This window comes from Urocitellus parryii, chromosome 4, assembly GCF_045843805.1.
Source record: "Urocitellus parryii isolate mUroPar1 chromosome 4, mUroPar1.hap1, whole genome shotgun sequence".
In the NCBI taxonomy this organism is placed as follows: domain Eukaryota; kingdom Metazoa; phylum Chordata; class Mammalia; order Rodentia; family Sciuridae; genus Urocitellus; species Urocitellus parryii.
The window spans coordinates 141,359,600-141,384,489 of record NC_135534.1 but is presented as its reverse complement, the minus strand read 5'-3'; the positions used below and the strand labels follow the sequence as shown (position 1 = coordinate 141,384,489).

The window sequence follows — 24,890 nt, the reverse complement described above, 5'->3', positions numbered from 1 at the left end:
ACCTCTCACTGCTTTTCATTCTTGTGCAAAAAACCCTTAGAGTTTCTGGTCATCCTGATCACAGTCTTCCTGTTATCCTCTCCTGACTTACTACGGACAACTTCAACATCTGTACTGGCATATACAGAAGAACCTAGCTTCAAGATGCTTGACCTCAATTCCAGCTTATCATAGAAACCACTTTATAGCTATCCCTTCACTTTGTAATTATTCTAGATTACTCCACTTCTTAATTCTGCAATTACCCTACTTCTTCTTCCTCTTCTTCTTTTGGTACCAGGAATTAAACCCAGAGGTGCTTAACCACTGAGCCACATCCCCATTCCTTTTTATATTTTATTTAGAGACAGGATCTCCCTGAGTAGTTTAGGGCCTTGCAGAGTTGTGAGACTGGCTTGAACTCCTGATCCTCCTGCCTCAGCCTCCTGAGCTGCTGGGATTACAGGTATGCACCCCAGGGCCCAGCTGAAATTACTCTACTTCTTAATGGTAAATGCCAATTTATCATTCTTTGGCCACTTCTTAGCATCACAACTCTTAGGATCCCTAGTTCCCAATGTGCTTGTGGCTCAGGCTAGAAATCTGGTCGTCTGATCATTGTTTTTCCTTCTAGGCTTTTACCAACATTATATCTTTACTTTCTTTTCCTTCTATCTACTATACATCCTAACCATGCAAATAGGTGAGGTATGTGCCAAGTCAGTGACGTCTCTCATTTCCCCTAGTAGTGTTTACAAGACATCACAGTTCTTTGGGAAACTCCCCTTCATTGATACTTTCTCTGCCCCTCCTCCCCTGCCCAATAAATACACCACCTTTCCTCCCTCTTCCCTAATAAATGCATTTGCCTTCCTACTCATTTACTCTTAAATTACTGTGATTGGTTCTTGTACTCAACACTGAAATGAATATTCTTGGCAAAAAGCCACCAGTGACTTCCTAAAGCTCTAATTGAGTGAATTCTTCTAAATATTCAACTCATTGAACTTTTTTCTCTTGCATTTGATGTTGTTCACTACTCTGTTCTCAGCATTCTGCTCAGGCTTCCTGTCTCTCTCTACTTATCCTCCCTGGCCTCCAATTGACCCCCAATTCTGCTTCACCAGTCCAGCTGTTTCCACTGAGCTCTAGAGTTCTATATACAAAATAGCCTTCTTCATGGTGTCCTGGAATTCCACAGGAACCAATCCAACCCCAGTGGAACGTCATCCCCGCCCCTCATGAGTCCTTCTCCCAGGTCCTTCCTTTCAGTTAATGACACTTTTAGACTGAGCCAGAAATCTTGGAGCAATCCCCAGCTCCTCCTTTAAATCCTCTTCTGCCTCCTGACAACCACCTTCAACCCCATCTGATTTCTTCCCAGATCCTGATGATTTCACCTTCCTTGAGTCCCATGGTGCCTGTGTTCTTCAGTCCGTCCACTACCGCATGACACTGTCCCCTCATTGCTCACTTCCCACCTCATCCCCTCTCGTGGACCTTCCACAATTTTTGCCCGAGAGCTCTGATGAAAATGTGTGTCTGATCGTGGCACTACCCTGGCCATGGAGTCCTCCATGATCTGGTCTCCTGCCTCTCTCCTCACACCCATTTGTCCTGCTCCTGCCTCTTGCCTCTCACCCTGCAGTCAGCCATGCTGAATTGCTTGCTGTTCCTGGAACTTTCCATACTAAGACTCAGTTTGGAATGCCATTCTTCTTTCTTCACACCCCCTGCTCCCATCTGCCTAGCGAACATCTGCTCATATTTTAAAGCTCTCTCAGCCTTCCTTTTCTTTGCAAGGTCCCATCTCTCTCTTCTCTTTCTCTCTCTCTCTCTTAAATTAAGGCACGTTTATGTATTTGTTCTAATACATGACAGTAGGATGAATTATATATATTATAAATGTATAATATGTAAACTTGTATATATATTATTACATATATGGAGTATAACTTCTCTTTCTTCTGGTTGTACGTGATGTAAAATTACATTGGTCATGTCATATATGGGCATAGATAGTCATGTCCAATTCATTCTACTATCTTTCCTATTCCCATTCCATCTCTCTTCCCTTCATTCCCCTTTGTCTAATCCAAAGTACTTCTATTCTTCCCTAACAACCCCAGTCTCCCCACCGCCTTATTGTGAATTATTAGCATCTGCATATTGGAGAAAACATTCAGCCTTTGTTTTGGGGGGCATTGGCTTATTTCACTTAGCATGATATCCTCCAGTTCCATCCATTTACGGACAAATGCCATATTTCATTCTTCTTTAAGGCTGAGTAATATTCTATTGTGTAAATATATCGAATTTTCTTTATCCATTCATCCGTTGAAGGGCACCTAGGTTGGATCCATAGTTTAGCTATTGTGAATTGAGCTACTATAAACATTGATGTGGCTGTGTTGCAGCACATATACTAAAACTGGAACCATACAGAGAACATTAGCGTGGCCCCTGTGCAAGGTCCCACCTCTATTGAACTCATACTCTTACCCTAGGTAAATGTGACTGCCTTCTTCTTTAGGCTCCATTTCTACACACATATCATCAATGCCAGTTTGTCTTTCCTGAGATGTACACACCTTGAAGAAAGTATTTCTGCCATGTGTATCTCTGTACCTCACTTTCCAGTTCATAGAAAGAACAAAATAAACATCCATCAAATGAAGAATGAATTAATCTAATACAGAGCCCGACCTATGAGCAAATGCTCAGTGACTATCATGACAGTGGAACAAATGTGGACCACAACAATATACTGAATCATCTCACAGGCCTGTTGCAAATAGCTCTGCTGTTCGGAAATCTATTAAGCCTTAGTTTGCACTAGTAAACAAGTCAGGTGGAGTACTCCCTATAATGTGAGTTGACTTTCAGGAACAGAAAATAGGGGCGGTAATGGCTGATGTTGGCTTGCTTCCTTAGCAATTTGCAAAATTAAAACGCAACCAAACAATTCCCCACTTCCTCCAAAGTTGGCAGTGGCTCAAGTTTTTCTTTTCCAGAATACTTTCTTTGGTCAGGCAACACTCCCTGCACTATAGCTGTTAGGCATTTGTGTGCTCTGAATCCATTAGAGAAGGTCAGCCTGGAATACTAAACAGATGCACAGAGCTGAGTTTTGAGAACTGGAGTCTAACGATGGAGATGCATAACAATTGCCATCATCTCCATTCACACTGTTGTTGGTTTCCCCATCGGCAGGCATATTTTAAAGACCGGCTCCGTGAGCTGTCCTAATTTCCACACCTGAAGTGAGGAACAATTAATCTGTGGCATAAAAGTAATTCAGGAGAGTGTGGTAGCTCCATATGCACATGCACGATCTTTGTTTCCAGTCAGCATCATGGGGATAACATGCATCCCAAAGAGTAAGGACTTTTGAAAGATCTAGCAAAGGTTTCTACTCAATCAATCAATCAAATAAAAACAAAACAAGGCAAAACAAAAAACACCCTACTACTCCATACTGCCTATTAATTTCAGATGAAAAGCCCTAAGCAGTAAGACACAAAAATTGGCCCATGCATGAAGAAGATTGGGTAGTTAATTTGGAGTAAATGGAAATGGCTAGATAATATTAAGTTGTCATGGTAGAAAGTAAGTTTTGGACATTTTGCTTTCACAGTACTATCTAAACTTGTAAAAATACTCAGAGAGGCAGAAAGAAGGACTAAATTTAGACCCTCATTTAATGCATTCAAGAGCATGATTCATTTTTTCCCCCCGCCTAGGTACAGCCTGGGGAATCTGAATAGACACCAGGCAGCACGTGGATACCCTGTAAATAAATTGAAGTCTCATTCATTTGGAGGCGAGAGAAAGCGAGAGATGCCCCATTTTTTCCTTCCAACAAAGGTGCACTTCCAGGCACCCCACACACCAAACTTAGAACCAGATTTCTAAGCTGGTGAGAATCTCTCTAATTTTAACTTTGCTCTGGCCTTGGCAGGGCTGCTGCTGGAAATTTATTCTGCCACCTCTTTCCTCTAAGTGACTTTTACCCATCAAGCTGCAGTGGGATCCTGACCAGCTCTCAGAGGCCATGCAACATGGGTCACCCTAATGAGACCGCCAAAAAGAATGTCATAATTTGGTTTCAATGTATTTAACAACCTGAAGCCCAAATGACCTCACAGTAGCCCCTAACTGGCTCTTAGAGAGCTAGTATTATGTATAACACAAGTACCTGAAGACAATTTGGGGCTATTTAAAACAAAACAAAGCAAAACAAAACAAAACAAAATAAAAACCAAATACTAACCAACTAAACAGTAGCATGTTCAATTCCTGTGAGTTATTGTGATTATTATTATGATCGTTGTGGTTCTGGAGCACATTACCACTGAGCTACATCCCCAGTCCTTTTAATTTTATTTTAAGACAGGGTCTCACTAAGTTTCTCAGGATGGTCTTGAACCTGCAATCCTCCTGCCTCAGCCTCATGAGTTGCTGGGATTACAGGTGTGTGCACTACCATGCCTGACAAAACCCCGTGAGTTAAATCAGAGTGTTAGGCATAGTTTCCAGGGTAAAGTAAACCATCACAGTCCCTTCCTCAGATTCATTATCTTCTTCCAGCCATGTTCTTCCACTCCTCTCTGCTTTCCACACCAAAGAAAAAGTTTTAACTTCCACGGATAACTTAGATTAAGCCTGGGCTATCATTTGTCAGAGGTGAAAAATACCTTAAGCTATTTAGTGATTTTATGTGACTCCATTTTTTCTTTTGATTTTAGTTTTTAAGCACATTTGGAAAGTAACCTTTCAAATCTAATTCTAGTATCTTTGGCATTATTGGTAGTTCTGTGTTTAGGGCAAATGATAAGAAAAAAGATTAAATGCATATAAAAAAATTCTCACTTAGGTAATATTGCCTCCCAGAAGTGAGGAACATTTAAGCTGTCCTCCATAGTGAGGCATATAATTGATATTAATTACCCATCCCAAGGATCCCATTGCACATCCCCATATATCCACCCAATAAAGAAAGACCATTTCCCAAACATGAAATGGGTTCAGCAATTTTGAAGTCAAAAACCAACAAGATTTAGATATGGAGCACGTGCATCACGTTCAGAATGAGTTGCCTGAGGTGTGTTTGAATGAGCAGCACTTGGAGAGGCCCACACAGGGCACATCCACAGGATGGGATTGGCAGACCCTGCACAGGGCTGTGGGTCCAGGCGGACATGAGATCCGATCAGCCTGAATACATGCTTCACACACCAACCTGCACACGGCACAGAGAAGAGGCAGACACTGTAGGGCAGCAGAAATGATCTGTACCTTTCTCAAACAGCTTAGTACATGGGTCTCTTGGGCGATTCTGAACAACCAAGTGGGGTAGTCATGCAGTCCTCATTGAGCCCACCTGGTGCCAAGGCATGAATAGCAAATCATTTTAGAGGACACGGATGTTCAGTGACTTTGGCCAAACAGAGTGACAGATTTGGGGGCAGCCTTCTGTATCCATTTGAGAAAGGACGAATATACATTAGCACTCTAGACAGAAAACTGGCTGATTTAGCTTAGAACAGTGGCTACTGCTGTAGCCAATTTCAGAACGTCACAAAGGGAGGTAAGTGGTAGGGGGAAGGGCATTACCAAGGTTGCATCCATCCAAGGCTGGGTCAGTTACAGATGGGGATTTGGGGTAGAAATTTATTCTCACACACGTAGAGCACCACAGAGCTAATTCACAGTGTGGGGAATCTATTTTCAGACTTCATTCACACAAAACACCTCTCTTCCATCTCCGGGGGACTGGGGTTTTTAAGTTCTAAACTACAATCAGCCCTTCTTTTAAAATAGCAATAAAAAAATCCTCTTATTCAGCCAGATGGTGGTGTTTGTTGCACTAGGCTGGGTTCATAGTACAACATCAATAAATGGCCACTTGTAGAGGGACAGACAGAATCCCATTTATAAAATATATCTACACCTCCCTGCTTCTCCCATCCTTCATTGTCAAACAAACCCATGGGAGCTTCATCTCATTTTGGGGAAGAAATGACAACTAGAAAAGGTAAAACAGCATAACTAAGTGGAAAAGCGATTTCTGGGGGGGGGGGGGAACATACTTAATCTCTAAGGATGATGATTACAGGTCGGCTTTTAAGAGTTTTCCTCTAGGGAACGTTGAAAAGGAGGCTCTCAAGGATTGTCTCCACTCGCTGGGAAGGTGCCCTGGCAGAAGCCTGGACATTGTCAACCAATTATAACTGGGGGATGGAGTTAAGATTCTTTCTCAGTGAGTTGGCTAAGTTGGCTAAGTACACAAATATTTGTTCCATTTAGGTGTTCCAAAAAGCCTCGTCTGCCTCTGATAATGCATTTGGAGAGGGAAAGGGTATTTGTTCAAAATCCATCATGAAGGGGAAAATGATGTGCTGGTGTGTTCTGTTGCCAGTGTATACATGCTCTTCCCAGGACTGGAGGATTCACTCCTGAGTGCTTTGTCTGTGTGTTGCTGGTTTGGCCCGACCTGAGATGGGCAAGGGGACTGGGATGCTGACTAATCTCTGCTCCTGCTTCTAATAAGCTATCCTACCTGGTTATGTAACCCTAATCTGTGTCCACAGTCTGGGCTCAGATGGTTGGCCTGTCAGCAAAAACTGTCTAAAAAATGTTAATTTGACAGTGTTGGAGGGATGTTATTTCCAGAGCTAAACTCCTCAGGGAAAATGAGAGATAGCGGCTTCTAGGATTCAACTCCACTGAACTAAAAGATTTTCTCTTTCCTGATGCTTTCTTCCCCAGTAATTTCCCAGTGCCTGCTGCGCCCTGACATTTGGTCCAAATAAAATCCTGGAACAGACTCCTAGGCTACAACTATCTTCAAACTCCATACAAAAGGAGTGTTTACTATGGAGAAACATTGGGGGCCTGATTGTGCTTGGTCCTCACACTGAATCACTTCATGATACTGATACTATTTATTTTTCTGGCATTTATAGTAAGCAACTCAGCTTATGACCTAAGGCATTTTCCATACTTCCAGGCAATGAATACTAACTTCCTATGAGTCTCAAAAGCACATAATTTAAGACAGTGGGAAAGGGAATTGGAGAATATTTTCCAGTGCAAGGGAAACACCATACAGATGTTTGCCCTTACCCTTGAATTCTGATGACAAAATTGAGAATTGTTTATTTGGTCTGAAGTCAAACTCAAGGACTTTATTTTTTTAAAGACTGAGGGTTAAGTGTTAGGTTAGGAGTGGGGAGTTGTGACATAATATATTCATACCAAAACATCCAACACACGGCCCTAGGATTTTGAATCATAAAAACAAAAATTTAGATCTTTTTAAATGATTCATTTTTGGATCCAATTTAGTATACCAGATGTCAATTTGTGAGACAGAAAAACATACCTGAAAATACACCTAAGGACTACTTTGCTAAAATTGTATATTCACCTTCTGTAATTTTTTTTTCCACCAGGATAACAATCTAGGAATCGGTCCTCTATCTTGAGCCATTTATTGAGAACAAACAGATGAACTTGGAAGAGACACAACTCAATTGAAGTTAAATACCTGACTTTGGTGTATGAGAATCATAAACTTGCTTACGGTCTATCTGGTCTGCAAACACTTCCCCATAAATCATCCAGTAGGGCATGTAGAAGATGTTCTTGGCCAGTTTCCATGATGGCTCCTCATTGGGAAAGAGGATGGCTTGCCTGGCGACTCCAAAGCTCATCAGTACCACCAGCATAATGATGACAAAGTACATCATGTCTATCATCTGGAAGAGTGGAGAAGCAGAGGGAAAAACACAAGAAAACCCATGTGATTGAATGCTTTTGTGAATGCTGATGTTGAGGAACATCTGTGAAGGAAAGTCACTTTCTAGACTGCTGATAAGAGATGTTTTGATAGGGAATTCTGTCCATATAGGAGGACAGCTGGCCTATTGAGTCCCATGTCCACAGAATCTCTCTCTCTCTCTTTTTTTTTTGGGGGGGGGTGATGCTGGGGATGGAACCCAGGGCCTTATGCATGCAAAGCAAGGACTCTACCAACTGAGCACTTACAGAATTTTATCAGTAACTCAAAAAACATTTTTTTTTAAAAGTACACACCAAATGAAGTCCCTTTGCTTTTCATTTCTTTCTCTGGGACATAGTCTAGTCTAGGCAAGGAAGTCATAGTCACATCACAAAGGATGTGGCATCCACACGAACTCTTTCTCTGCTTTTGGGGGTTGGTGTTGGTGGTGGGGATGGGATAGTCTCTTTGGGGCTCTTCTTGGCAGAACTGGAATTGAGATAGTCGAACTATTTCAAGAACTTGTACAATGTAGTAAATTCTCTTTCTCAGTTTTGAAAGGCTGACAAAGAATTGGAAAGCTCAAGAAAATATTTTCTTGCAAATAAAGCCAGTTCTATCACCTTCTTGTGACCACATTCCATTGTTTGCCTAGCACAAACCAGTCTCTCAGAGAACCAGTCTTCCTATACTCCTCCTGCAGGAATCTTACTAGTTATGGATGTTGTTTTCCTAGCGTTAGAACCAGGTGGCCTAATGACCTGCACCTGTACCTACTGCTGCACTGAGGCATTTTCTCTTTGATATGTTGATAAAATCCTCTTACTGAATTTTAGTACAACGTTGTCTCTTATTCCTCTTCCTTCCTTATTTATTACTGTGATATATGTTATTTGGGATCTGCTTCTCAAATGCCAAATTGCTTTCCTTTTATTACCCAAAATAGATGAGGATGCAATGACTATTGATTTTGCCAGGCCAGAACTCATTACCTCCTTCTTTTAGAAAAGTTTCTACCCTTTTGTTTCCCAGGAAATGCTTCACTCCCTGGCAATGGTGATGGGAGATGGGAAGTGGGTCCTACACAGAGGAGCCAACCAATCCTTTTTTTTTTTCCTTTTGGTTCTGAGGATTGAACCCAGGGCCTAATGCATGCTAGGCAAATGCTCTACCATTGGGCTATACTCTCTGCTCCCTAGATGAATTTAAAAACTTTTGTTTTGAAAGAGTATATTCTTTGATACGTGTTGCTGAAACTCAAACATTCCTGTATGCCTTAGGACATTGGGGTCTCAATATATTTTAGATCAATTAATCAACTTCCAAGGCAACTTCAAAAGCCATTTCCCACTTTGAAACAAAATACAAATCCCTCCATTTTTTTTAAAAAAAATATTTACTTTTCAGTTGTAGTTAGACACAATACCTTTATTTCACTTATTTATTTTTATACGGTGCTGAGGGTCGAACCCAGGGTCTCGCACGTGTGAGGCGAGTGCTCTACCACTGAGCCATAACCCCAGCCCACAAATCCCTCCAAATTTGACATCCATTTTTATTTTTCATTATCCTCATAGATACATGCTAGTTAGTTATTCCTTCCACAGTTTAATGGTCTCAGGACTCTCTGTGTGAGCAAGCTGGCTGTGTTGAAATCATTTTATAGGAAATCTGGATCTGTTTTTCATCTACTGTCTCTATTTTGTAAAATTCTTTCATCACTTATTTACAAGAAGTTCTATCAATAAAAAAGCACACATGAGTCCTTTGTATTATGTTTATTTACATTAATTAAAAGATGGGTGGGAGAGGCCGGTATGCACTCCTGAGATTTAGAAACTTGTTTGACCCAAGAAAATTCAGCCAGTAAATACAGAAAGCATACTAATTTAATTTCTCACCATTGTTTTCACTCAGATTGATTCTAATATCTCTCCAGAGGGTCAAAGTAACCAAAAAGAAGACACATTCTTCTCAACTGCTTAGCTTTGTATAGTTGAAAGTCTTTACTTCCATACAAATATCAAAATCTGAGCACTATTAATGAGAACAGGGGATGACTCCTTGTGTTTGTAAAGCTAAATCATTCACTCACTTCAATGTTAAGATTTTGCACTATTTTTAGAAATACCTTTCAGCGTGCTCAACACAGGAGGGTATGTACTCTAGTGATTCTGCACATTTTCTCAGGTGACAGACAACCTGGGTTTTCACCTTGGCTTTACTAGTAAAAAAAAAAAAAAAAAAAAAGCTAAGTGGAAAAAAATACAACAAAAAAGTTAAAGATGACTCCAGGAAAGGAAAATAAAAGATTTCTGAACATTTTCCTGACCATTTAAAAAAATGGAAAAGAAGAAGAAAAGAAAAACAAAAAGGATTGCTAAGTGGCCTGGGGCGAGTTGCTTAATCTTATTTTTTTTAATTTTTAAAATAGGGACAGTAATAACATCAAAAATGCAACTTATTGTTATAAGAATTAAATGTGATAACATGTGAACACTTAATATGGTGAGTTCTCAGTTGCTATTAATGGATTATTATTAGAGGTGGAAGGAGGTCAGGTGTAGGGATCAGGAGCTAAAATCCTGTCACTGTCTTTGCTAAATCTCAGTTTATTGTATTACTAAATGAGGATACTAAGACCTATTTCAGGGCATGTAATGATGAAGACATGTCTCACGTATCTGGCACATAGTAAAGGGTAGCTGCTAATGCTCTTTTTGTTCTGCATTATATAAGTGAGCTGAGACTTGGCTTAGAGAATTGCCTTGATAAATGGATTATGAAGGCAAGGGGTTAGGATTTCAAGCAATCCTGGACCTGCAGATCAAATGGGATTTTACTGGAGATGTGGGTTTCCATGTTAGCACTTGGAACACTGGATTCTTCTGCAATGCAAAGGGACACAGAACCAATTTCAAAATAGTCCTCCTGGGTCCAGGCATCCCAGTGATGTCTGTCTCTAGACTTCAGGGCACAGTGAGTACCTGACTGTTCAATACTGAAAAGAGTCTCTCTAATGTTGAGGGGCTTTCTGTGTAAACACATCTGGGAATATTTTGTTCCACTTCCAGCCTGGCAGCCCATCTGGCTCCCTCATAAATTCTACAGACGTATTTTATCTACCTTCTGGATCAATGACTCAATTATCGAACTAATTATCTTAAAATTTCCATAGAAGAGAAGCAAAGTCCTCAAATATTCTCATTTTCTACCTATTCTTGACTGACAAATGAAGTTATTCATAAGTTAGGAGGTAGAGAAAACGCAGTACATTCCTCTTGCTCAATCCTTAGTAAGATTTCATTCTAGTCAAAACTGGGGATAATTATGCCATTATTAAAACGACAGATGTGGATTTTAACAATCTTGCTGCATTAGTGTAACTTCAGTTATTTCAAGTGTTTAAACGCCACCTAGACTCTTAAAAGAATTATATTTGGTCAGTTTGGGTTTTTACAGATTTTAATTGTTAAAATAAGGTGACCATCAGAAAACCAAACAGACTAAATACTCCGGCCCCTAGTGCTGCAGTTCTCAGCAGAGGGTAATTTTGTCCCTCAGGAGACACTCAGCAATGTTTGGAGACAGTTTTGTCAGAGGCCACAGCGTTGAACAACCTGTAATATATAGGATGGTGGCTCAAACAAAGAATTACCTAGCCCAGAATATCAAGAGCGTCAAGGTGGATAAAGCTTAGTCTTTTATAGCTGTTAGAGTTCTTCACTCTCATTGGGCCATGGAACAATTCATTTGAGAATTTCATAAAAGTTTGTCAAGAAAATTCACCTACTACTCATATATAAATTGGGGGAAGGATCCATAGACTGCTCTCCTAAGCCCCAACTAAAGAATCTGTCCTTAGACAGATATTCTCACCAGAATCTCAAATTCATCATTAAAGTACAAAAAAGACAATATACCAGGTGGAATAACAGAGTAATATACATATTTTTTTCCTAGCCAAAAAATACTCAATTGAGTTGGGGTTCAGTAAGTAAGTTTGAGTAAGTAACTTTAGTTTGAGAATTCAAATTTTTCCTTTCTAGAATGGTCTGGTGATATGTGCCCTGTTATGGTTTGGATGTGGTGTCCCTCCAAAGTTCATGTGTGAGACAATGCAAGAGGGTTTGGAGGAGAATCTTTGAATTAATCCCTGATGGGATTAACTGAGCAATAACTGGAGGCAGGTGTGGTGTGGCTGGAGCAAGTGGTTAATTAGGGTGTGGCTATGGGGTATGTATTTTGTATCTAGAGAGTGGGTTCTCTTTCTTTCTGCTTCTTGATCACCATGATGTGAGCTGCTTCCCTCTGCGACACACTCTGCTATGATGGTCAGCCTCATCTTGAGCCCCGAGAAATGGAACCACCCTTCTATGACTGAGACCTCTGAAATCATGAGTCCTCCAATAAACCTTTCCTCCTCTACAATTGTTCTAGTTGGATTCTTTAGTCACAGCAACCAAAAGCTGACTAAAACATGCTTTAAATATGGTTGATATTACAAATACCAACCTTCTGTATCAAAAGGTTAAATTTATAGCAGAGTAATCATGCTTACTAATATTTCCTTTTTTCATTGTGCTTCAAAAACACAATATAAACATAATGATAGCAGATACAATTTATCAACCACTAAACCATGAGCCAGACATGGATGACCACTTAACATACTTTTAATGATCCACAACAAAGCTACAAGATGCACTTTCATTCTTCATTACTACTTGAGAAATGAGTAAACTGAATCTCAAAGAGGTTAAGTACATTGCTTAAGGTCTCCTACTCAATTCACTGTGAATTCAAATTCTTGCAAGAGTTTGTAAGTGATTTTTGTAGAAAGATTTTGTATGTAAGATTCATTTTAGTAGTCACACACTCAGATGTTCGATAAATATTGAGTTGGCAATGATGTATATAGTAAAAGTATATATATATATAAACTTGAGTTTTTGAAGAAGGATATCTATTGAAAAAGTACATGGTAGCATGTAGCACTCGCCTGTAATCCTAGCAATTCAGGAAGCTGAGGCAAGAGGATGGCAATTTTGAGGCAAGCCTGGACAATTTAGCAAGTCTTTGACCCAAAATAAAAAGTAAAAAGTTCTGGGGATGTAGCTCAGTAATAAAGCACCCCCTTCTGGGTTAAACCCCAGTACCCCCTCTCTCACATACAGAGAAAGAAAGAAAAAGAAACAGACCTCTATTGACCACTTGTTGGTGTCAATATCTCATGCAATAAAAGTGCAGATTATTAATAAAGAGGTTTCTCATTAAGAGGTGTTCACATAGGTAAGATGGATGTACTTAGCTTTCCCAAAGAGGTCCTACAAAGGGGAAGCTGGGGATATACAGAAGAAGTGGGGGATCTAATAAAGTGCCTAGTGTCTGGGCTTCAGGATCTGACTCTTTGTCTAGGGAGTGTGGGGAAGGAGTCAATTTACTCATGCACTCCCTAATTTCTGTCAATGCTGTCCTCTAGGGCTCAGTTTTTATGGAAAAGGACTAAAAGCTGGTGTGTGGTTAAGAAGTATGGGACAAAGTCCTTGGCCATTTATGAGGAAGCATATTAGTTTGTTCTGCTTGGGATTCTATGTTAAAGATTTAGATAAGCAGCGCAGCATTTTGGAGCTCCCCCCCCCCCAAGTTCTGGGAATTGATTCAGGGGCACTCAACCACTGTGCCACATCCCCAGCCCTATTTTGCATTTTATTTAGAGACAAAGTCTCACTGAGTTACTTAGCACCTCGCTCTTGCTGAGGCTGGCTTTGAACTCTCGATCCTGCTGCCTCAGCTTCCTGAACCACTGGGACTATAGATGTGTGCCAGAGTGCCCAGTTGTTTTTTTTTTTTTTTTTTTTTAAACTGACATGATTTCCTAACAGTGTAAGAATACACACAATGTATGATCTTCAATTCAAAATTCAAACTCAACTGAACTCAACTCAAACGCACACTGTTTTTCTTCCATTTATGTAGCAAAATGAATCTTTCTATAACTTCTTTTTTAAAACGCATCTTTAAAAAAATCTTTAAAAATCTGTTAAAAATTTGTGACTCAGCTACGACATGACTTTCATGTGAATGCTTTTCTGACCTATATTCTTTTTGTACTTTATACACATCTATTACAACATCCTCACACTGTGTATCAATTACTTTCTTTCTCTCAATGTTTATTTCATAGAAAGAATCTCTTTGTACATTCAAGTCCTAGGCTGGTACCTGGCACAAAATAGATCATCTTTGTATATTCTGTAGTTTGCAAATGGCTGATAATTAAATCCCCCAATTTTTGTATACAGATATAGTCAAACTTGCCAACACTTAACAGGAATTTAAAAAATAAAACACCCAGCCAAACTTGGTGGTACATGACTGTAATCCCAGTGACTCAGGAGGCTGAGGCAAGAGAATCACAAGTTTGAGGCCAGCCTAGGCAAATTAATAAGACCCTGTCTCAAAATAAAAAAAAAAATAAAAAGAGTTGGGGATGTAACTTTGTGGTAGACCACTTCTGGGTTCAATCCCCAGTACGAGTGGGGCGGGGGGGGGGGTGGCGGGTGAGGGGATAAAGTAAAACATCCCTGGAGCTATCTCCTGCAGACTTTGAGAGCAGGTCCAAATAAATTATAGTCCTCTTCCTATTATTATAACTCTTCCTCTGAGAACTTAAAACATGAAATTAGAAAGCCCTCCTTTGTGGTGAGCTGCTCTGAATGACCACATCTTCTAGTCCTGAAGCACGAGGCTTTGAACAATCACTACATTTCGTGGTGACTTGGGTGTTGTCCCAGCTCAGATAGCAAGGCGCGTCTTCAGGTTCAGGGGTCACCCAAGGGGACTGAGCTACACTCACCTATTCCTTTGTAATCCTACTCCTTGCCTCATTTGAATGGCTTCTTCCCAATAAAAGGTTCAGCTCCTCTCTTCTCTCTCTTTCCACGGACCCCTAAGGTCAGAGGAGCTATCACAGGACCCCCCCCAAAAAAGTATTTCTCTGTCTCTGTGTGATTATGGCGTGCCAGCCCAGTTCACCTGGGGTGACCCTGAGTGTTTAGTTGTGGAATGTGACACTGCTTACCATTTTTCCAATCATCATCACATATGGGCCCAGATACTTGTTCACTCCGAAGATGTCTAGTAAACGGATGTACCAATAAATGATGTTCACGCAATAGATAACTCTCCCATCACTCCTGAAGGGCTGGTCTTGAAGACGAAGGATCATTCCAACAGAGAACAGAAGGATGGCAATGAGGTCTGTGACATTCCAGTACTCCTGCAGCCACACCTTCACTTTCTGCAGCAACTTGCCTGGCTCTGACATCAGAATCTACAAGGCAAGAGAGAGAGAGAGAATGGAGTTAAGTGTGGTTTGTGTCTATATTTCAAGCCCAGTTGGAACGTGCTTGGTCTGTTAGCTAACGTCAGTAGCTTCCCCACCCCCATCTGTGTCTACTCAAATGCTTGCATGCTAGCAATATACAACTTGGCTAAGCTTAGGTGATCCAAATGCAAATGGTCCAGAAGCAGATATAAGCAGTAAGTTTTATCCTTTGGGGTTTTGCTATAACATTGTTATTCTTAGTATACTACAAATCTTCTGCAAAATCTTCCTCCATTTTAGTAAACAGCTCTGCCATATTGAATTACTCAGGCCACTCCCTCAGGAACACTCCTTAACTCCTCCCTCCAATCAACCAGTCCTGTCACTAAGCACAACCTGACCATCCACTTCTCACTACCTCCATTTCCCATTACATCAAAGTCCCATTACCTCTCACACATGATTGTGGCAAGCTTCTAACTGGCATCCCTGTTGTCATTATTGCCTACCAGACTGGAATCCATTCTCTGATCTTCAAAAACCTAAGCCGTGATCTGAATGGTGATTACAGGATGGATTGTTTGTGTAGGCAAAAAACTCATCAAGCTGCATCTTTAGTATTTGTTATGGGTTAATTAGTCCTCATTTTTTAAAAAGGAGAGACTTGGGAAACAAATGAACAACAACAGAAACTAAAGCAAATTATGATAGATGCATACTTAAAATTTTTGATGGCTTCCATTACATTAGAGAAAATCCCAAACCCCTTATTGTGGCCTCATTTCATGTCCTGTCACATGCTCCCTTCCTTTCTACCCTGCAGCCACATTGGCCTGCTCTTAAGCATAGAAATTCCATCCCATGTTCAGGACATTTGTGCTTATTCCTTCTGTTGGGCATTTCTTCACCCAGAATGTTACATGTTTGGCTCTTCTTCATCCTCAGTGTCTCTCCTTGATGTCCTCTTCTTAGAAAGGCTTTTATTTTTTGACCATTTTAGCTGCAGTAGCTTCCATGTCTCCAAGTCATTCTCTAATATATTGTCCTATTGAATTTTTGAAGTCTTTCTCACTATAAAATTATCTTCTCTGTACATGTATATGTATGTTCATATGAATATCTGTATGCCCTTCCTTCCCTCCTTCCTTCCTTCCTTTCTCCCTCCCTCCCTCCCTTCCTTCCTTCCTTCCTTCCTTCCTTCCTTCCTTCCTTCCTTCCTTCCTTCCTTCCTTCTCTCTTCACTAGATTGTGAACTCTGGGAGCAGAGCCTTTGTATTCCAGGCCTGTTACATAATAGACACTCAATAAATATTTGTCAACAGCCGTTGCATTGGTACCTGGCAGCAATTCTCCTGTCTTTTACACATTTGAATTGCGGGGTGGAACTCTCGATTTACTTTAAGCCAAGAGAGACTGCCACACGTGGGCTCTAGGAAATGCCAATCTCATGATTCTCTTATGTTTACTACTGAGGTTTCCAATTCTTCACCATGACCGACCCTTTCTCTCACTCAGGATCTCTCAAAGAAGAGGAGAAAAAAGACTGGGAACAGTCATTTCTCTGATTATTATTGATTATTTCAAATAATCAGCTGTTATTTGCTTGAATCCTCATATCCACTATAATGGTTTACCCTGGTCTGAAATACTAAGAAGGGGAAGTTTAGTAAATCAAGGCTTGGGTTTGGAAGGCTGAGCAAGATACCAAGAATCACCTGGTAGCCTTGTTCTTTATCCTCTACAGTGTTTCTCCTCTGACCTCTAGCCCAGGGTTTCTTGAATTTCAGTGTGCATCAAAATCATATACAAGGCTGGTTAAAACACAGATGGCTGGCCCCACCTTCAAGTTCCTGCTGCAGCAGGCCTGGGGTGGGCCAGAGGATCTACCTTTCTAACATGTCTCTGAGAGCCACTGTTGTACCCATCAGGAGTGTGGCCATTGTCCTGGTTGTTTCTCACTCTTGGCCCCATCTCAGCAGGAAGATGTGTGTGTGTGTGTGTGTGTGTGTGTGTGTGTGTGTGTGTGTGAAGAAGAGGAAGAGGGAGGGAGGATGGAACTTTTCTAACCTTTTGTTCAAACTGCTAAATACAGAGTTATATAGTAAAATTTTTAAATAGTGAAAATATTTTTTTTTGTGGTGTCCCACAACATTAAGAGATAAAAGCAAAATAGCTTGGGGTGAAGCAGAAGTAAAAGATCAAGGGTCAAGAGTCAGGAATCTCCCCCCAATCCCAGGGACCTTCCTTAGCATCCTGGGACCCTGCAGAGGAAGGAGTCTTGAGATGGTGTGACAGTTTTCAGTCCTAGCCCTCTTTTCCAGCTGTGGATTTTTTTTTTTTTTAAATTGCTTACGACCCTGAGCCTTGGTTCCCAGACGTGTAAAGTGTGGATGTCATCATAACTGTGCCATTGACCTCACAGAGTTGGGGGGAGGAGGACCAGAATGAGATAACGTCTACAAAGCCATGCTGTAAACAGTGCCACTCTGTTAAGGGATTACCATGGCTTGCCTGGTGACTACTGGCAGAAGTATGTGGTGCTGGGAATGGGAGGGCAGCATGTGAAACCACAGAGCTGTCCTTGTTTATCCCTTGGGAGGCACGGAAGTGCAAACTTTTCCATGTTTCCAGGATCTTGCGTCTGAGCTCCTCAGGCGGGTGTCTAGTGGGGGGTCTTCTTCCCCCTGGTAGTGGACAATGTCTTGTTGGAGTTCAGGGCAGGGACACAGGATGAGGGGCAACTTCACCAGGCCACAGAGAGAAAGGTCAGACACTAAGACAGTCACTGCCTGGCTCCCCACAGCTTCCTCAGGAGCCAAGACTCTTCCTCTGACCCCCTCCTGACCCTAGCTGGGAAGCCCTGCCCTCCTGCCATGACACGCTGCCTGGGGAGAAATGGAGAGCCAGGCCCGGAAGGTCCTGGCAGCTGGCCGGCTTGGCAGTCTCCACCAGAACAGTCTGCTGCTCCCTGTCTTCTTCCAGCCTAGTCCCTGGAGAGACTCCGATCTCCAAGCTCCAGTCTCTCCCTCTTCTGCTTGTTGTGGGGAAGGAATAAACGTTAAGTTGCAAGAGCGCCAGCTGGCACTGCACAGCCACTGGGTCCCCCCAAAGTGGCAGCCCAGTTCTCAGATCCACATAGAGACCAGAGCAAACTTACTGCTGCTCTTAGTTGAAATGGGAAATCCACAACCTCCGTCAGAAGCAGAAGGCTCTCTGAACTGGGGGACTTCAGTGTGGACAACCGGCTGGAACATTGCTTTTGTTTGTTTTTAATTTAATCCAGTCATATTTGAAAAAGGACTAATATACCTTGTCCTAAGTTCTTGGGATGGGGACATTTTAGTTAGAATTAAAATATCTCCCAGCTTAAAAACCCAAGAGAAAGCCTCTGAATACGGAGAAAAACCTTTTTATCATTGCAATACAAATGCATCTAATAGACACTGCATGTTTTCTCTGGAGGAGAACATTCTTGAGCTGGAATTCAAGAAGGCAAGTCCTTTTGAACCTGTTTTGGTGAGAAAAGTCAGGGTGGGTCTGTGGATTGTAGGAATCCTTTTTTCCAATGAGGTCCATCCATCCCCTGAAGTTCAGCAACCAGGATTGTTCCTGAGCTCTTGGAGGTGCAGTGGATGTGACAGGAGCATTGCCTCCAGAACACACCCCTCCCGGGCCGGCAGTTCCAGGGAAAGTGCAGGTGAGCCTGTATCCCCTCACAAGTCTGCCTTCCCGGTGGCTTCCTCTGGTGAAACAGGAGTTTGTTGAACAGGGCTGCAGAGCCCTCTTGTGGACTTTTGCTTGACCACATTCATTTTGGAAGAAGCATTTGGAATCTAGAGCTTTATTTATTTATTTATTAATGAAGTATATTATTTTTCAGAGCAGCAAAATCTGCAGCATGGTACAGAGATTTCTCATGGACTTCCTACCCCTACACCCCCTACACACACAGAGCTTCCTCTACTATCAACACCCCGTGCCAGAGTAGAGAATGAGCTATCACAGATGAATGGAGAGCAACATATCACAAGGCCCAGGGTCTAGCCTTTCCACTAGGGCTCGCTCTTGGTGTTGTACATTCTATGGGTTTGGACCAATGTGTACTGACATGCATCCACCACGACAGTATCATATAGAGTATTTTCACTGTTCTTAACAGCCTGTGTGCTTCACTTATTTATCCCCTTCTTTGTAACCCCTGACAACCACTGATGTTTTTTACTGGCTCCATTGTTTTGTCTTTTCCAGAATATCATGTATTTGGAAGCAGGTAGCCTTTTTTTTCCCCCACTTAGTAACATGCATCTCAGTTTCCTCCATGTTTTCTCATCTCATTTTTTTTTTTTGTAGCATCCATTGTCTGGGAGGTTGTCTTGAGTTCAAACAAATCATATAAGGGTGGCATTTCAATAGCTCTTTTAGGTCATAAGGATGAGGGGATAAAAGAGGAACCCCACAGCCTCAACCTGAAGGACCCAAACCGTGTTCAGTTGGCCTTAGTGATTGAACCCTAGGGCTGGTGGAAAGGCTAGTGCCCAGCAGGCTCATGACAAATGTTAATAAGGAGTCAACCAGAGAATAAATTAAATAAATGAACGAGAGCAGACCCCCTGCTAGAGCTGCTGAAAGACGTTTGCAGAAATGACATGAGTATTGGTGGACTGAGTCCAAAGAGACCCAAAGTAAGAGATTGAAATGGGAATTAAAAATAGCCAAATATGAAAAGTTATGTTTATAGGGATAAGTAAAGAGAGGTGTAAATGATGTGGAAGACAACTGGAGGATTCCTTGGGACAAAAGGTTTGTGAGCAGAAAATAGACCATATCCAAAGCGGTCATGGAGTGACAACCCTGTGAACATCAGCCAGGGAAGCCTCCCCAGATTCGTCAAAGGTGGCAGGAAACAGCCTTCAAGGCATTAGAAAAGATAGATTCTGGCTTAATTTGGATCCCAAACATCCCCTTCTCCCCTCCATCCACAAATATAAACACTCTCCTGCTCTTATGTTTTCTTTTATGAAAGCAGTTACCTCTCTCATCTTTTCTATTCCCAGGGTAAAAATATAGGAAATGACGATCCATTCCTGGGTTGAAGGCCAGCGCTCCATCTTCACTAACACGATATAGTTGAAGAGCATCAGGTATCCGATATATGCCAGCTGTAAGGAAATATAATATAGTGCTCTGGCTGCTGAGGCCCAGGAGCCCTGGACTCAGGCAAGGCCACTGCATGGCAGGACAGAACAAGGTCAGCAAACAGGACAGAGAATTCATGACAAAATGAAATTACAGGCTTTAAATTAGCAAAAGAACTTTTTAAAAAAGACTGTAGCATTTGAAATAACTTAATATGAGTCTTCCTTCTGACCCTCTGTGTGTCTCTGGGCACACAGTATTGGTAGTATATGTCACCACGTATCATTTTGTTTTGCAATGACCTGATTTCTTATGTCTTCCTAGCAAAACAGGGAACTTTGGGAGGATGGCTCTTGCTCAGGCTCAGATTTGAGATTCCTGAACTATTGCTGCACAGTGGATTTTTGCCTAACATTAGACAATTAAATAATGCCCATGAGAAGGAAAGGGAGGCACACCTAATTCCTGCAAATTGGTCAAACCAACATGAAACTAGCCCAGACTTTACCTTAAGACTCTATTTCAATTTTCTTCTAAGTGAGTGTTTTCCTTTTTTTTCTCATACTTTAAAGTGTTTGGCTTGTCAGTGACCTGGGAAGGTTTTTCCTGTTTTCCATTGTACTACCTCCCTGCCCGAGCCCAGTTGGAATATTTTAGTTTGTTTGTTTTTGGGACAGGGTCTTGCTATGTTGCTTAGGTTAGTCTTGAACTCCTGGGTTCAAGTGATCCTCCTGCTTTAGGCTCCAAGGTGCTGGAACTGCAGGCATGTACCACTGTGCCCAGCTGGAATATTCACTTTTGGTATCTACTTCTTTGAAACAATGTGAGAGAAGACAACGCACAGAAAGGCATGGGTCTGTGCAGCCCACAGCGACTAGAGAGAGATTTCATCCTCAGGCTCTCACACCTTGAGGGGGGATTCTGATGTGACTGGCTCGATTGATGGATATCAGGAAAAACTCCTCAGGGTTCAAGCTGGTGCCTGTCACTAGAGGATTCAGCCATGTCAAGGTGCATGGAGTGGCAGAGAGCTGGTGGGGGCCTTGCAGGAGAAAATTCACCCTAAGGGAAATGGCACAGAAGCAAAACCTTATTCAGGCAAGGCACTACTGGCCTCAGGGGCTGTGAGTTGAAACTCAAAGCTAGTTAATCCACATCACCTGCACTCTTCCAAGGCCACCTTATAGCAAAGAATAACACACTGTGTAGGCAAGAGGATTGCAGCCTCCAGAGTTCTGGAGATAGTGTGTGACTTTGGGACTTGGAGGGAGCCTGGAAGGTAGGGGAAGCTGCAGCCTGGTTGGGAGAGATACTGGGGAACAGGAGAGATGCGATGCTGCCTTATCTACTGAAAGGACCTTTTCCTTTCTTCCTTCTCTCTCTCTCTCTCTCTCTCTCTCTCTCTCTCTCATTTTGGTAAGTGAATAGATTCTTAATATGAATCAAGGGTTTCTGATATCCTATTAGATTGACAATATATTTGCAGACAAAACTGGCATATAATTTCCTCACCTCTTTGTGTGTGTGTGTGTGTTGCTGGGAATTGAACCCAGGCCCTTGAGCATACTAGGCAAGTGCTCTACCATTGAGATACATGCCAGCCCCCACCCCACCCTACCCCTCCCTTCCATACCTTAAAGGAGAAAATATGTCAGAGTTAAACAATATCATGAATAAAAGCAATGTCATCACCACAGACAGTCAGTTACACAGATGTCGAGTGTCCTCTGAGTTTACTTTCCATCCAAGTGATTTGCTTTTCCTCTCCCACCCTGGGACTGTCATCTTTATTCATGCCTAGATCCCTACACCTTGACACCTTCAGGAACATTAACAAATTATAAAAATTTCTCAGGAAAGAGTTTTTTTTTTTTTAAATCATGTAGGATGCTGTATTAGTTCAAGGGATGAGGTATGACTTAGTGATAGAGTGCTTGTCTAGCATATGAGAGGCCCTGGGCTCAATCCCCAGCACTGAAAAAAAAATTAGTTCACAGTCTGACTTGGTTTGCATGATTTTGATTTACCATCATAACACATTGGCATTCACTCCACAGTTTCTGTGAGTATGTATTTTACACAATGCAAAGAAAGGAATTCAGTGGTTAAAATTCTATAATACACTTTTGGTGCCTTCTGACTTGAAATCACTCTCTCTTCCTGGTTGCTTCCTTCTCTTTATTGAATCAAGTTTTATTGATTCTCAGTGAAATGAATTTTGTTAACTGTCCTGGTTTCATCATTTTACCCAATTTCGTATAAAACATGCTAAGGCATTATTTTCTCTTGACACTTGTAGGTCCAGTTACGCAATGTGCCCAATTCTACCCAAATGTCTGCAGCTTAATACTTGAATGACTTCACTAGTCCTGTATGTCCTCTGAAAATAGGGTTAGTGTGTCTGGTATAAGGAAGGTGGGCAGTAAAGTCACCGAGACGTGGATTAAAATCCCAGCTCATGTTCTTCATCTTGTCTAAAACCTAACCTGCCTGCTCTCCAGGAAAGAGCCCTCCATGATAGCCCTGGGTGCCTATCATGTCCCCTGATCTGTGGCCACTACACACCTTGGATTTGAATCCTCTCTAGCTGGATACTTCAAATGGGCTCTCAACCCAGACAGGGTCTGGGAGCCAGATGGGTCCCTGCCTCCCTTCATCTTGGACTAGAAGAGGACCCAAGCTGCTCTCGGGAAACTGCGATCAAGTGGGATTGTGGGGAAGTGAGATGCGTCCTCTCTTCCCTTGGGAGAGTAGGAAGGGGAGATTTTGAAATCATAGTGAGAAATACTTTTACAGAGAACCCAACCCAAAGCCAAAGAGACCTTTAATCTAAAGCTGAGTTTTATTGTTAAGCATCCCTGGGGAATTAAAACACTGACACACCTCTCTCTGTCCACTTCCTTGAGGACTGGACTTTGTCAACATGTGGACATAGATTCCTGGCAATTGTATAAACACAACTGGAAACAACTGGGGGATCCAGTGTGATGGGATTGCTGAGGCAAACCCCATCAGCCATGTAAGAAGAGCTGGATGCTCAGGCTCCACCCCTCAGAGAGTTATCATCCTGCATGCTGCAAAGGATTTAGGCCAAACAGTGGGTCCTGAGCTTCCCTAAGCATTAATGCACCTGTGACATTCACTAAACACAGCCTCTCAGGTTGATTTAGTGAGTCTATGATGGAGTGAGGAGTTGGCGTTTCTAACAAGATCTGTTCTCATCATGGATCTTCTAGAAATATGGGCTAAAAACTAACCGTTCTTCGTCTGGGCCAGTGATTCTCAGTCCCTACTGACCATGACAATCACTTGGGAGCTCTGCAATATCCCAGGACCCAGGCTGTATCTCACACCAATGGCGTCAAAGCTCTGGGAGTAGAGCCCAGGGGCCAGTGTGTTTTAAAAGCTCTCCAGGTGATTCGAATGTGAGGCCGAGGTAGAACTACCCGCCAGGGTGGTCGTAATTTAAAAGCAATCTTGGCTAACAACTGCCTGACATGAGTCAGTGGGGACTAGGGGGAGCACAAACTAAAGTGACTATAAAACTGAATGCAGATCAAGAAAGAGAAAAAAGATGCCTTGGAAGGTAAGAGTGATGAACATTCATATAAGTGATAGAAAATTCTTGACACAATTACTTCTACCGATTTCTTTTGTGTTCTAGATCAGGAGTCTGCAAGTTGTTTCTATAGAGTCCAATAGTTAATTGTTATGGCTTTACAAGTCAAGAGGCTTCTATCACCAGTAATCAACTTTATCATTATAGCACAAGAGCAGCTAGGCTATAAAGGTAAATAAGTGACTTTGCTTGTGTTACAATAAATCTTTGTGGACACTGACATTTGAATTTCATATAACTTTCATGTGTTCAAAAATTTTATTTCAACCCTTTAAAAAATGTTAAAAAAACAACAACAAAAACAAAACAAAACAGGGCCATGAGTGTAGCTCAGTTGCCTAGCATGTGCCAGGCTCTGGGTTCCATTCCCAGCACCATATAATAAATAAAGATGTAGAAGCAATTGTTATCTTGCAGGCTCCAACAACAGGCAGTGGGATGGATTTGGACCAAGGGCTGTAGCTTGCCAAGCCCTGTTCTACGTTGTGAAAATTGATGAAGCATAATATAAGAGCAAGGACAGATATGTGTATGAGATGATAGTACAAAAATATCTTGATAAAATTGTATGGGTTAGGGAGAGTATTTAGAAAGCACTGGAAACATTGCCTGGTACATAGTAAGTGCTCAACAAGTGATACTGTTATTAGTGCTGATGGATAGATGAATACAACGCTGACTGACATGTTCTTTCAGGTCCAGGCATCATTCTAAGTACGTCACCTACTTCAACATGCTTAATCTCCATTAAACTTTACAAGATATATATATATATATATATAAAATCCCCATCTTAAGGAAAGTGTGGACATAATAGGAAAGTAACTTGTTTGACATTACACAATACAAAGAGGCACAGATGGGATTCCCACCCAGGCTGTCTCACTCCAAGGTCCATGCTTGTCACCACTATGCTGTTTTCTGCCAAGTAAAAATAATGTAGATCTGTATAAAATGTAGAAATAGAAATATTTTTTGCATGCTTCCGTTGAGGGGGGGTGGAAATTTTTTTTTCTTTTTAGTAGGCTATATTCTTCCAT

At 41.7% G+C, this 24,890-nt stretch overlaps 1 protein-coding gene and 1 pseudogene across 22 annotated transcripts in view; one reads left to right on the top strand and one right to left on the bottom strand.

Annotated features, from left to right (window-relative positions):
• Trpm3 (transient receptor potential cation channel subfamily M member 3) overlaps positions 1-24,890 on the bottom strand; it is an 814,506-nt gene that overhangs the window by 44,921 nt on the left and 744,695 nt on the right. For 18 of the 22 annotated variants that reach the window (XM_026389224.2, XM_026389227.2, XM_026389228.2 and 15 more), the window contains 3 exons: positions 20,126-20,254; positions 14,850-15,101; positions 7,568-7,742 (listed from right to left, as the gene is read on the bottom strand). In XM_026389224.2, the coding sequence (XP_026245009.2) occupies positions 7,568-7,742; positions 14,850-15,101; positions 20,126-20,254 (556 nt within the window). Of the gene's footprint in view, positions 1-7,442; positions 7,743-14,849; positions 15,102-20,125; positions 20,255-24,890 lie in introns of those variants that run through there. The other 4 variants (XM_026389223.2, XM_026389218.2, XM_026389220.2 and 1 more) reach the window with 2 other exon arrangements.
• LOC113183075 (U6 spliceosomal RNA) lies at positions 2,388-2,479 on the top strand (annotated as a pseudogene).